Source organism: Pristis pectinata, chromosome 18 (genome assembly GCF_009764475.1).
Source record: "Pristis pectinata isolate sPriPec2 chromosome 18, sPriPec2.1.pri, whole genome shotgun sequence".
Taxonomy (NCBI): Eukaryota; Metazoa; Chordata; class Chondrichthyes; order Rhinopristiformes; family Pristidae; genus Pristis; species Pristis pectinata.
The window spans coordinates 39101875-39115394 of record NC_067422.1 but is presented as its reverse complement, the minus strand read 5'-3'; the positions used below and the strand labels follow the sequence as shown (position 1 = coordinate 39115394).

At 43.0% G+C, this 13520-nt stretch overlaps 1 protein-coding gene across 4 annotated transcripts in view; it reads right to left on the bottom strand.

Moving 5' to 3' along the window:
* The window catches only part of llgl2 (LLGL scribble cell polarity complex component 2), a 107289-nt gene that overhangs the window by 30236 nt on the left and 63533 nt on the right, over positions 1-13520 (bottom strand). For all 4 annotated transcript variants that reach the window (XM_052033277.1, XM_052033278.1, XM_052033280.1 and 1 more), the window contains exons 3-10: positions 10393-10490; positions 8021-8102; positions 7543-7661; positions 6290-6448; positions 4651-4813; positions 3726-3855; positions 2212-2266; positions 249-403 (exon numbers count right to left, since the gene is read on the bottom strand). In XM_052033277.1, coding sequence (XP_051889237.1) covers positions 249-403; positions 2212-2266; positions 3726-3855; positions 4651-4813; positions 6290-6448; positions 7543-7661; positions 8021-8102; positions 10393-10490 — 961 coding nt within the window. The remainder of the gene's footprint in view (positions 1-248; positions 404-2211; positions 2267-3725; positions 3856-4650; positions 4814-6289; positions 6449-7542; positions 7662-8020; positions 8103-10392; positions 10491-13520) is intronic.

Here is a 13520-nt window from a genome sequence, read left to right as displayed (position 1 = left end):
CTTGAGGCACTGTGGACCATCAGCAGCAAATGTACAGCACCACTATGTAACTCATGACTTAGTTACTCCGGAGTGGATGTTTTGCATACCTCCATCCATTCAGAGTGGCTTTAAAGGAGTTTCAGCAGAAAACACGAAGCAGAACAAGCAGAGGTACGTTAATCACATTATAGACTAATTAGGTGGACAAACTTCCTCAGCCATCACTGAGAATTTGTATCAAGGGATAGACAGGCAAGACCACTTACCTGATTCTGATCCACCTTCATCGACAACAAAGAAATCAATGACTCGAGAGGTGAAGTCAAATGCAATCTGTTTGGATCCATGTAAGACAGAAACACAGTGCCGGTCACCGTAGCTGGCACGGGGCATCCCTCCTTTGAAGATGATGAATGGAGTCCTGTAAAAGAATATTTTCCCTCTGGGTGTGAATCTACTTCAAAGCTACGTTACAAGACAGCCCCATGACCACAGCACAGATTTACTACAAATGTGCAGCTCAACACTCCTCACCACTGCCACAAGGAATGCTCTCCCTAAAAAGTCTGCACTGTCATTGCCCTTACAACGCTGCAGGCTTTATAAAATATATTTTTATTCTTCACTTTTTTTTTTAAACACCCCTAATATTGTCCTCAATTTTTGTGTCTCAATATTTCTTCCCCACTGTCATTAGACTGACTGGCAAGCAGTTATTTGGGGTATTACTCTAAAAACAAAGAGTGTAACATTTGCAATCTTACCCACATCTCTAGAAGGAGAGAAAGATTCTGACCAGAAACTCCACAACTGCCACCCTAACTTATCAAGATATAAGCTAACAGGAACAGAGGACCAAGTGGTTTTAATATCAAGGTCTTGAGATTTTAAGTACCTCCAGTGGTTTTAAAATCATTCAGTATTATTACTCTCCCATCCTTTCCTGCTCTTTGGTTATCTGAATTACTGAAGGAATTTGGAAGGAATGCTGGAAATATGGAATGAAATGTTGGAAGTGGTCATTACCTGACTTGTTGAACTCAATATCAAGCCCCAAAGGCTGCAATATGCAAAGTTGATGATTAGGTGCAATTCCTCAAGCTTTCATTTGGCTTCATTCAAATGGTTTAGGAGGCAGAGAACAGGGCGGACAGTGCGAGACTGACTGGGAAAGTGACCAATGATCAGAAGTGCAGGGATTACACTTGAACAGAAATAATATGCAAAACAGTAACAGTTTGAATTTGATCCAATAGAGACCAATTTGTGAGCCATGCATTGAATACCTTATTTAAGGCAGTACAGGTAAATTGCTGCTTCATGCAGAAAGTGTTGGGGGATCTGGATGGTGAGCAGATAGGATGTAGAAGCACAGATTTTGCATCTCCTGCAGTTACATGGGAAGTGGAGCGAGTACTGATGGTGATGCAGAGCATCTGGGTGGGAGAGGGGAGAAGGGGCGAGAGGAGTTCAGACTGGAGCACTTCTCTCCTCCTCTTCTCCACCTGCTTGGATCTTAAAACCAGTTTCTATTTCCAGTCCTGAAGAAAGGTCATTGACTCAAAACTTTCACTTTCCCCACACCCATTCTGATAATGTTATGCTAAGAGCTCAATTTTTAATTTTGTTTTTAGGTTTCACTGGCAAGGCCAGAAATTATTACCCCCAACTGGGTGAAGTGGGGGCAGTGGTGAACTGCTTTACAAGCCACTCCACTGTATCTCTCAGGAGTACATCTTTGAGCCTTCACTTAACATTACAGCTGTAATGTTAAGTGAAGGCTCAAAGATTCAATCTTTGGTTATAATTAAGGAGCTATTACAACCCTGCTATTAACACCATTTGTTCTACCCATCCCTCCCCCACCTTCTCTATCACTGAAAACATACTTGTATTACCTCTTTCCCAATTCTGACAGAGGGTCATTGGCCTAAACGTTAACCATTTACCTTTCCTCAAATGCTGCCTGACCTACTCAGTTTTGTTTCGAGTTCCCAGTCTTCCCTTGGAGTTGGTTCTGTTATCTCCACCATACCAGAGTTCTGAGCTCCAACATACCTACAGTTTGCCAACCTGGTTATGCCCCTTGAAGATGCACGTGTGCTCCAGTTAAGCCAGTGCTGCATTTAGTCCTTTCTTTGAACCATTCACCCCACCAAGTCATCTCTACACAACATGCACACTTGCTTATTGCATCGCATTTCTATGAACAGCAACAAAATGACCTACCTTTGCTTGGTAGCCAACCAAATAATCTTTGGAATTGCTTTGCAGGGGTAGGGACCTGTGGACAAGGAGGGGAAGCGAAGCTTTATAACAAATCTGAAGTATTCCAGACCTCACATGACACCCAAAGTCTGCTCCCTATATGCCCACATTCACAAATACACCTCCCATTTAGCACTACCCTGCAGAGCAATGATTCACTATAGCCTTCTTGGTCCTGGAGTTCAAGCATACACAGGGATGTACCCCACCATGCTTTAAAAAGACATCTGCTCTAGCTGCCTGCTGCTATAATGGAACCTGGTACTCCTGCAGCAATGAAATAGTGGTCTCATCACCTCCTGGTTCAATATGAAGTGAACAACCCAAGGTGCAGAGGCTGCTTGAGTGATGGGGTGAGCAATGTAGCCACTTGGCAATGAGACCCAGCACTCAGTTGCACCCAGGGTGGCACAACAAGGGCAGGCATCGCTGGGACTGGCAGCACCTGCTCCATGGGTTGGCAGACCACCTAGATCCTCCCATCTCTCATCACCTCCTGCTATGTGATGGGGGCTGCTGTTTCTCCTTCCCTAGCCCAGAAACACATGGCTGGTTGAAAGCTCAGTGGTGTTCACGTGCCATTAAACCTGTTGCCTTTGAGGAATCTCTGGGCTGGGGAGAGCCATGTAGCCAAACAAAGAGAGACTATAGCATCCATCATATCCAGAAGGTGATGAGAGCGAGACGGTAGGATCTGGGTGACTTGCCAACTGCCACCTCACCCCAGTAATGGACACCACTGGCCAGGATGCAGCCCTGAGCCCTCCATCTCAACGCCAAGCGAATGCAACACTCCACCAACCCACTCAACACCAGTCACTTGGACCATTTCAATTATTGTGGGAGTGTCTGCAGAGGGATGAGCCCTCAACCCAGTCCCCAGCACGGCAGCTGGGAGTGCAGGGACTTGTGCCTGGCTTCTGTCAGTTATGCACCTCTCAAGCATATTTATTCCTGGGAACACACCCCGAGCATCAAGCGAGGTCGTGCACAGAGAGTAGACACAATCACTACTTATGAAGTTTGCTTTGACATTTTAAAATCCATCTCAAAGCACAAAAGTAATTCTTCCATTTAAATTTCCTCCTCCCCTAGGATTTATCCACTAGCCTATGCTGTCCAAGAACCTATGAACATCACTGCTTCCACATGGTTGGAAATCAACTGGTAAACCAATCCACACCGCCAACACTGTGCCCTTGGCATCTTTGGAATACATCCCTGCAGACTATATCCCCATTACCTCTCCTGCATCCCGGAACATAACTGCATCCAACAAACATTTATTGTCTCCCAGATATCCCTGGAGCACTTAAGTAAAAGAAACATTGAAGGGAAGCATAAGAAATACAAGGCACATTTGTTTAGCTTCAGGTGTTCATGCCAAGTTTTCCCAATTAAGCTGTTTTTTTTATTTTAAAGTTCTCTGTTTGCCTTTCAGTGTAGGTGACATTCCTTCATCAGTACATACTGACCATAAGGCACTGATTTTTCCAGAGGTTGTGGCAATCGGTCATTTGAAACAGGCCACTGATAAAAACTACCGTCACTGTGCGAGCTGATGATCTGCCGCCCATCTCTCTGCCAGGCCACACTCTCCAACTGCTGTGAACAGAGAAACAATCAAGAGGTGAATAAGCAATCCTCAGTTCAATATACCTGGATCTAAATGGCAGCAAGGAAGATTCCCGGCCCACCAACAGGCAAGGCAGATAAGAAATTTTCTTGCTACAAGAGCCGTGTGTGAACACCAGAGGATAACTGTGCATGTGACATGAATCTATGCCACTTTTCCTTTCTTCCCAACTATCTCTGGAACTCCAGTAACAACACGATCTGTTGCTCTATTTCTCGCATTCACCTCTTCCGTCTTGCAACTCTAATATTTAAACTTTTAATGCTAAAACTTGGAAGTATTTAATCTTTCTGAACACAGAGAGAAAAGTTCATTCACTGCTGATTGTGCAGTCCAAACTCCCCAATGGAATGAGTATACCCTAATCTGTCTTCATGCTTGAAAACTGGAACTACGTAGTTCCTAAGCCGCTGCACAATAGTACATGATGGCGAGAGTAGAAATGATCAAATTTACACATTTCATTATGTCCTTTTGAGAATGTGGAGCCAGTTTAAAAAAAAACTGACGTACTTATAAAGTAATCAGGAATTGTGTGTTACAAGCACCAAATGGTTCACTATTAGTCTTTGCAAGACTTTGTTGTTCTCATTTGGCCTGGCCCAAGTACAACTCCAGTCACACACCAGGATGGTTGACTTTTCACCAAGGTTTGGGTTGTCTCAAAGAACTATAAAAATTATGCATGAACTGCACTAGCTCTATGGTGCTACTGACCCAGTAAGTGCACATGGTCAGAGGTGGATTAACAAGTCAACAAGTACCTGGTCTCCAAGAAAGTGGTGTGTTGCTTGGTTGGCCTGCAAGTCCCACAATATGACAAGGCCTCTACTGTATCCAACCAGAATCTGATGGGGGTTTCTTGGGTTCTCCTGCAGGGCCTCAACAGATCCCAGTGAGCGTCGACTTCGATAGTCATCAGGTACACTGGAGGGATGAACAAAAATAGGTCACTCATTTTAAATTAGTGGTCTCCTCTCCCTATCTGCCCCCATTGACCTATCCATGGTCTACAACTAAAGGCCTACAGTAAGGGAGATGGGCCATTGAGGTGCTTCAAGGCAGGACAGAAGTTCCCGTGAAGCAGAGTGTCTTCGAATTATTCTCTGAATGACTGGAAGGAATTTGGGTGAAGTTTACATTCTACTTTTAGACAATTCCCAACAATCTGCATTGACAGCCCTTCCAAATGTTACTTGTTAGTTCCCCAGATTGTTGTCTAATACAAAAAAAAATACAACTATGAAGCAACCCATACAAGTTTTTGGCATTGGATCCATTACCAATCAAATTAGAACTGCTCCAAAAAGCCTGAACAGTTCTCAACTGTTCCCAAAAGAAATTCAAGCAAAAATAAATGTTCCATCTAAAATGGAGTGGAGCAAAGCAGTCACTTAGGATTTATGCAGCTTGGATGTGGGCTACTTCAAGCTGAGGCAGGTGTGAAATCATAGAGTCTGTGAATGTGACAGGTATAGATTTTGTTTCAGTACTGGAGAAGGGCAGTCATAAAAGGAGCAGTAGTTTGCAAAGAGTGGATAAGATCAAGGTTAGTTCTGTTGGGCGAGGAGGTGGGGGAGGTAATTTGGCAGATTTGAGGGGGAAAAATAACCAAGGAGAACCACCAACAATATCAGTTAACAGTGGCCTGGAAGGCAGGTTGGGTGGTAAGCAGTTGATGGGAATGTAGTCTACTTCAAAGACAAAAATGGGTTCAGAGAAGTTATCCTCTATTGAAAGCATCATTTTCTAGAAGAGATGCAGGCAGAGATAGCTGATCTGATGGTCCAAGTTTTGGGGACAATTAGACCACAATCTCATCAACTCTCACCAGAGGCAAGGATAGAGGGGAGAGAATGGAATGAGCAGAGTCAGGGGTTTTCTTTAACTTCCAGGATGATCTTGAAAAACAAAAGAGCATTTTAGGCCTGAGTGGTCCAGCCAGGTTTGGTGATAAATGGTTAAACATGTTGACTGCCACAAACAAAGGCTGTGACGGAGATGAGGAACAGACAGGGGTGGATAGAAACAGGAGACCGAAAGATCAAAAGGAAGAGAAATTTTGACAGATTTGGTAGCTGGGGGAAAGCATGAGACTAGAAAATTGAGAACCAGTAGACTGGGCAGAAAAGTGGACAGTGGAAAAGTTTTAATTACATCACATCAAACTTTACAAGACGTACACTGACACCAAAACGTCATCACCAACTTCCTTCATCAGTTTATTGCCGCTCATTTATTTAAACCAGAAATAAATGAGTGGCAATTAATTGATGAGGGCAGTGATTAACAACTTCCACTCCATACCATCTCTGTAGAAGTTCATTAGGTTACAACCAGTGACAGATAAGCAGACGGGAGCACCAGGCTTGGTTTGAAGCATGCTGAGGAGCAAACGCTTACTTCTGTAGAACAGCTTCCTGGGTGATTGTTCTCTCCTCCTGCTCTCTGAACGACGGTTGTTCCACCACAAACACACAGCCACCTTCTGTTCCCAGAAATATCACATCACCAGACGAATGAGGCAGGACCACGGTTATTGTAGTGACACTTGGAGGAGCACTGTAAACAGGAAATTAGGTCAGATAGTTCTAGCTGATTTAGAAAGCAAGACTGACAAAAACCAGTACTACTGCCTGGTGTGGATACAAGTCACCTTTAAACAATGCACACCAGTTCTCTCAGCCAGCATTCTGCAGCCTCTAGCAGCATTTTTTTGTTGCATAACTAATAAGAGGAATGGAAAATGATCTTGTTAGGACATTTGTTGACCTTCAAAGTATTTTGATACAAATATTACGGGCTTCTGCTCCTGACAACCAAATGGACTCTGGGTCTTAAAGCAAGATCAACTACACACTCAGAGCAGAGTTTGATAACTGACCCCATTTGTAGGACTCAATAATCAAGACACAGGCACTACAGCAATAGTTGTATTTATTTCACTAGGTTGTAACATTCTGAACCCTTTACAACATCTTTCATTATCCAGCAGAGGTTCAAAGTGAAGAAAACCTTGGTACACAATCCCCAGGAAAGGACCATGAAACCACACCCACTACACTGCCCCAATCCACCATGACCTCATGCTACGCAGAGTTCTCCCCACGAAACTAGAGTTAAGGAGAGACTGGATAGGCTGGGACTGTTCTTCTAGGGAGTGAAGGAGGCAGAGGGGTGACTTTAGAGGTTTATAAAATCATGAGGAGCATAGGCAAGGTGGTGGTCATGGTCTTTTTCGCCCCAGTGTAGGGGTGTCCAACACCAGAAGGCATAGATTTATGGTGAGGGAAAAGATTTAAAGGAGACCCGAGGAGCAAGTTTTTCCACAGAGAGGCTGGTGGTATGTTAGCTGCTAGAGGAAGTGGTAGAGGCAGGTACAAGTACAATGTTTAAAAGATATCTAGACAGGTACATTGATAGGAAAGGTTTAGATAGATGGGACTAGCTCAGGAAGGCACCATGGTCAGCATGGACAAGTTGGGCCGAAGGGCCTGGGTCCTGCTGTGTAACTCTATGACCCACTATAACTGACAATGACTTGCTGTCCAGTCCCAGTCAAGAAGATTCTCTTCTCTCACCTGACCCGTTGCCAACTCTCCCCCATAACCACCCGAGCACACCCCAACTCAAACCTAGCCACTTTAAACCCTTACCCAGGCTGCCCTCTTAGATCGAAGTGAGACTCCTCCTTCAGGATGCTCAGTCCATCCAAGCTTTTCTTCAGCTTCCACAAGTGCAAGCTATTGTCATCCAGGAGTGTCACCAACTGACCCTGCAACAAAGATATTCCACATCAATAGATGCTTGGCCATTTGACCACACATTTCAGACCATCACTGCCATTTTAGTAATGGTTCTCTTATTCCCTGTTACACTTCCCCTACCTGATTTTTTGTTTAATTAAATTATCACCAACTTTTTTAGACTACACTAACACCCTTGCCGTTTAACTATCCCAGATATGGAGGGAGTGGTGGGCAGTAAAAAAAAATCAAGGGAAGAGGAACAGATAGCAGAAAGTGGAGGGAAGAGGAGAGCAGGGAGGAAAAAAAAAAGAGGGAAAGCAAGGCAGGGAAGTGAGGAAGAGAAAGAAAACAAATAAATGAAAAGCAAGGAGGAAGGAGCCATTACCTGTTCTGGTAGGAAGTGAATCTGGGTAACTGCTGCATTCTCCTCATGCAAGCCCATGATCTCCACCTCTGGTGCTCCATAGCTGCAGCCTCAGGTTAAGGACTAATCAGTTTAAAAATGTGTGCTGAAATCTAAGTAGTCAACTTTTATTATTAGTTCAGAAACATTTCCCAAGTCACAATTTTACAGGGAGACATCAATTTCAGAAGCAGTTTTAGGAGGTACAGGATTGAACAAGTCAGAACAGTGTGCGATTTGGTGGAGATACTGTAGATGATATCAGCCAGCTGCCTTTGTCCTTCTCGGTGCCAAGTTGCAAGTTTAGACCACGCTGCTGCTGGAGTGGCCTCAGTGAGCAACACCAGTGTAGACTACAGCTATAGTTCACTTGCGGTGAAACGAGACATATTTAAAGTGCCACATGCAGGTATGGACTGTTTCATTCAATTGGAAATAGGAACAAACATTGTGCAGTCAGCAGCAAACATCTAACCTTCCACACAAGGTCTGTCATTGATAAAGCAGTTGGAGATGGCTGGGCCTAGGACCTGGCCCTGAGGAACTTCTATGGTGATCCCTGGGCTGGGATGACTAACCAAAAATCAGAATACTCTTTTAGCGCCAAGTACGATTCCAGCCATTGGAGTGCTTTCCCCTTGATGACAATTGATTCATTTTACCAGGATTCCTTAATATTGCCTTTGAGTGAATGATAATCACTATCATCTTCCAACCTTGGTCAAAAGATGACAAGGTACTTAATTGCAAAGGAGGAGGCCTGGAGCAGAGTGATCCTGGCAGAAACCAGGAACAGTGAGCAGGTCATTGGCAAGTGCTATTTAGCAGCATTGTAGATGACACCATCCAGTACAATGCAGCCTGCTTAACAGGCAGTCCACCTACCACCTTAAATACTGGTGTACCATTCACAAGATCCACAGCATCAACTTAACCCAGTTTTTTGACGGCATCCCCAAAATCCATGGTACCTACCACCAAGACAAGAAGACAAGACCAATGCTGGGATAGTCACCAGCACCTAGTTTCCCAAGTCATGTGCACTCCCAACTTGGAAGCGTCATTGTTCTTTTATCATTGCTGGTCAAGATCTTGTACTTCCCTCCCCAGGAATACTTTCACCAGGCTACAGTGGCACAAGGTGGCTACTCACCACCAAGAGCAGTTAGGGACACACAACAATGACTCCCAAATGCAGAGATGAAATTTAAAACAATAGCAACACATTTAATAACATGACTGCTGCCAATAAATCCCCATTCCATTTTGTCATATCTTTTTCAATGATGCAGTTACAGATCTAAATGGTTCAAGGTATTAAATACACCTATTGCTCAGAAGTGGTAGTGACTCCTGCTGTGGGTGCATTTAGACACAGCAATGCAAAGGAAAATTTGCCCAAAGCACAAGCACAAAGCGGATTGCTTGTCCGCACCACAGCCCCAGTCAGATTCACAGAGCACAGGAGCAACCACTTAGCCCTTCATACCTGTGCTGACTCAGCTATTTGCAAACTCCTTTTTCTCCACACAATAAAAAAAATCTATATTTTGTATTCAGGTAGTGAGAACACTACAAGGGAAATGGCTAACTCAAAGAACAGCTGAATAGAGTCATAAAATATTTGGAAACACAATGGAGGCACAAGAGACTGCAGATGCTGGAATTTAGGAAGCCCATAGAATATCAGCACAAACTTAACACTTGCTTTTTAAAGAGGCCATACATGGTTTGATCCCAGTTAAGATGAAGCTCTGTGCTATTCATACTGCTGGCACAAGTTGATTTCAAACCACATGCAAACTTTATTTGCTCCCCTTTTAAAAACATTTTGGTTTCTTTTGTTTTTTGTCAGGAATTCTGTGCACTAACACATCTCTGCTTTTAAAATTCCAATTCTCTCCAACACTGACTTCCAGAGCAGGAACACATTGCTGGAGGTAGTGCACAGTCCTTCCAACAGGTTGGAGACAGATTAACAATGGAGTTTAAAAAAAAGTGGTGACATTCCACTCTGATCTACCATTAAGGAGCATGTGATTTATCTTCTCTTTTAAACCTGGCGTAAAATTAATATGAACTATGCATCTAGAAATGTGGCTATTCCCCTGCAGCGAGAGTCAATTGAAATTCACTTGCTCTTTTACGTAGTATTCGAAGAATCCAGGGTTTTCATTTTGTTGCTCCATTTTACAGAACATAGTGTAGCGAGTACAAGTACAGATGAATCAAAGTGGCCATGATAAAGATCACCAACTTGTTGCAGTCCAGTTTGCGAGTAACTTATCCCTACATTTGATTAGTAACCAAATACAAAAGTACTTGGTTTCAAATCTCACATGAAAAAAAGATACATCTTGAAGGCTCCCGATCGGCTTCCAATGGCCATGAGCTGGAGAACAGGACTATAAGCCAATGCACTGGGCTGGTGCGGAAACCCATGCTCCACAGTCTGTTGGAGAGAAAGAAACATCATGTATTAACGGCTCAAAAAAAAACAAGGAAGGGAAGTTTTGAGAACCTGGAAGGTTGTATGACATGTGGGTTACAACCCAAGCATGTCTTATCCCATTTATAGCTTAGATAAGAAACAGCTGTGTACATCTCAAAGATGTCAACACAGATATATTGTCATACAAGGCTACTAACCAATTTAAAATATTGTGCATTTTTGCAATTGTAAAAAGTGTACCTTAAATTTTGAAATCTGAGCAATGTTACTTGCATTGGTTTAAGGCCAAGTTACTTCCTCTTTTCCAAGAGGCGGTGCCTCAAGAAGGCAGCATCCATCATTACGGACCCTCACCACCCGGGACATGCCCTCTTCATGTTATTACCATTAGGGAGGTGGTACAGGAGCCTCAAGAGACACACTCAACGTTTCAGGAACAGTCCTTCCCCCTCCGCCATCAGATTTCTGAATGGTCCTTGAACACTACCTCATTATTCCGCTTTTGCATTATTTAGTTTTGTAACTTACAGCAGTTTTTAATGTCTTTACCTCCTGCACTGTACTGCTGCTGCAAAACAACACATTTTACGACGCACGTCAGTGATAATAAACCTGATTCTGATTCATAATTGTTATTGACCCTTGATACTAGCTACAAAGTTAAATAAGAGTTATATAGCATAGAAACAGGCCCTTCAAATAAATAAAGCAAAGGAAAGGATGTACAACACCCAGAGTCTGCTCTACCACTCAATACGTTTGCTGCAAATTTAACACAAGACTTAACTCCACTTTACTGAAGATCTGTGGGACTCCTGCCATTCAAAAGCCTGCCCTTGAATTATTCAATGATTTAATCTCCAAAATGCTTGGGGGGGGGGGTGGTGGGTATTCTAAAACCCTCAACTTCTTCCTCATTCTTTTTAAAATGAAGATGTCTTTGCAACTATGCCCCTTAGTTCTAGATTCCCACAAGGGGAAAGAAATATCAACGTCAGGACTTAAGTATCAATGTCATGTACCCCAGTGAGTGTGCCACTCAAGTCTACAAGCAAATTTAGATAAATCTTGTTTATCTGAATTCTGACAGCCCTGTCACAATCCTGTTTCAATAAGATTACCTCTCATTCTTAAATAATTAAATTAATCATGATTAACCTTGATAAGAATGAGGTGGGGATGAACTTTGAAAGACCTATACAAATGAATATAGGGCCCTATGGCGTGTTGAGGAACAGAGGCACCTCAGCAGACAAGTATTATGTTCCCTAAAGATGGCAGCCAGCACAAGTATCAGAATCAGATGCATTACCACTGACACATGATGCAACGTTTGTTGTTTTGCGGCAGCAGTACAGTGCAAATACATAAAAATCTATAAATTACAAAAATAAATTAGTGCAAAAAAGGAATAACGAGGTAGCATTCAAGGACTGTTCAGAAATCTGATGGCAGAGGGGAAAAAGCTGTTCCTAAATCGTTGAGCATGGGTCTTCAGGCTCCTGTACCTCCTCCCCGATAGTAATAACGGGAAAAGGGAATGGCCCGGATGATGAGGGTCCTTAACGATGGATGCCGCCTTCTTCAGGCACCACCTCCTGAAGACGTCCTCGATGGTAGGGAGAGTTGTGGCTGTGATGGAGCTGGCTGAATCTACAACTCTCTGCAGCCTCTCGTGATCCTGTGCATTGGAGCCTCCACACCAGGCAGACAGATGGATAGAAAACTTTTCCCAATAACAATGGAGTCAAAAACTAGAGGATGTGGGCTTAGGGCAAGGAGGAAAGATGTAGAGGGGATCTGAGGAACAAGTTTCTCACCCAAAGGTTGCTTGGAATCTGGAACTCACTTCCTCAGCAAGTATTGGAGGTAGGTATTCTCACTAGTAGTATCTAGCTAAACCCTTGAATTGCCAAGGCAGAGAGGCTACAGACCTAGTGCTGGAAAATGGACTTAGTATTTGATGGGTTATTGACCACTAGCATGGATACAGAGGGCCATAGGCTTGTTTTAGTGCTGTATGACTCTCAATTCCAGTGAGTATAGGCCCAACTTGTTTTTTGTACCTCAAAAGAGACATAATTAGTACCTATTACCTGATTGAATGAGGTAATAAATATTGTTGCAAATCATCAAAATTGTGGGAATACAAATGCAAGGCACAGCACTCTTAAAATGGGATATGATGTCATGGGTAAAATGCTGGTTAAATTTGCTTCCAGAATACCATGAGCCTTGGGCTCAAGTCATTAAAAGGTAAAAGATCTTTAAATGACAACAGTATGGAAAATAAATAGCCATTATTCACAAGAGATATCATGACACCTGACCAAACCACCACCCACTTCTTCCCCTAAAATCACAAATGCTCAAGAGGAGAAAGGGTAAATGAATCCAAGTGTAACCCAATCAGAAAGTTCATAAGAACAGGAAAATAAAGCTAAAATGAGTTACCTAAACTGAAGGAATTGTAAGCTGGCAGTAACAAACAGTTTGTTTAGACAACATCTGTCAAGGACGCGTTTCTTTTATTGTGGCTACAGGCTGTAAAACATGAACTACGGCCCAAATAATGTGAAAATGACAAGGAAACCCAAATCCCAGTTAAAGGGTAGAGTGAGAAAAGGTGCTCTGAAGTGGATGCAACACCATCATTGCCTCAACATTCCAGTTACTTCCAAGACAACAGAAAAAGCAGTTAACCAGCAAGCCAGCCATCTGTCAGATCTGGTCTCAGGTCATGTTGTTGCTTTACTAATAGTGTGCTGTAACTGTGTAATTGTTAAATAACACTTTTTTGGAAGTTCCCTCACCATTATAATTTCCTGTCAAGACTTTACAAATGGGATTATCTTCTTCGTTCTAACTCTTGTTTCCTGTATACATTCCAAAATGCAGGATTCCAACATGACCAGACACAACATTGCTCTTTGTGCAATAGGTTACTGGCATTCAACAGATACCACTGCCTTATTGGGCTGATTATTCTCACTATTCTAGTGTCCTGCATTTCAACAGATTTCCAGTGCC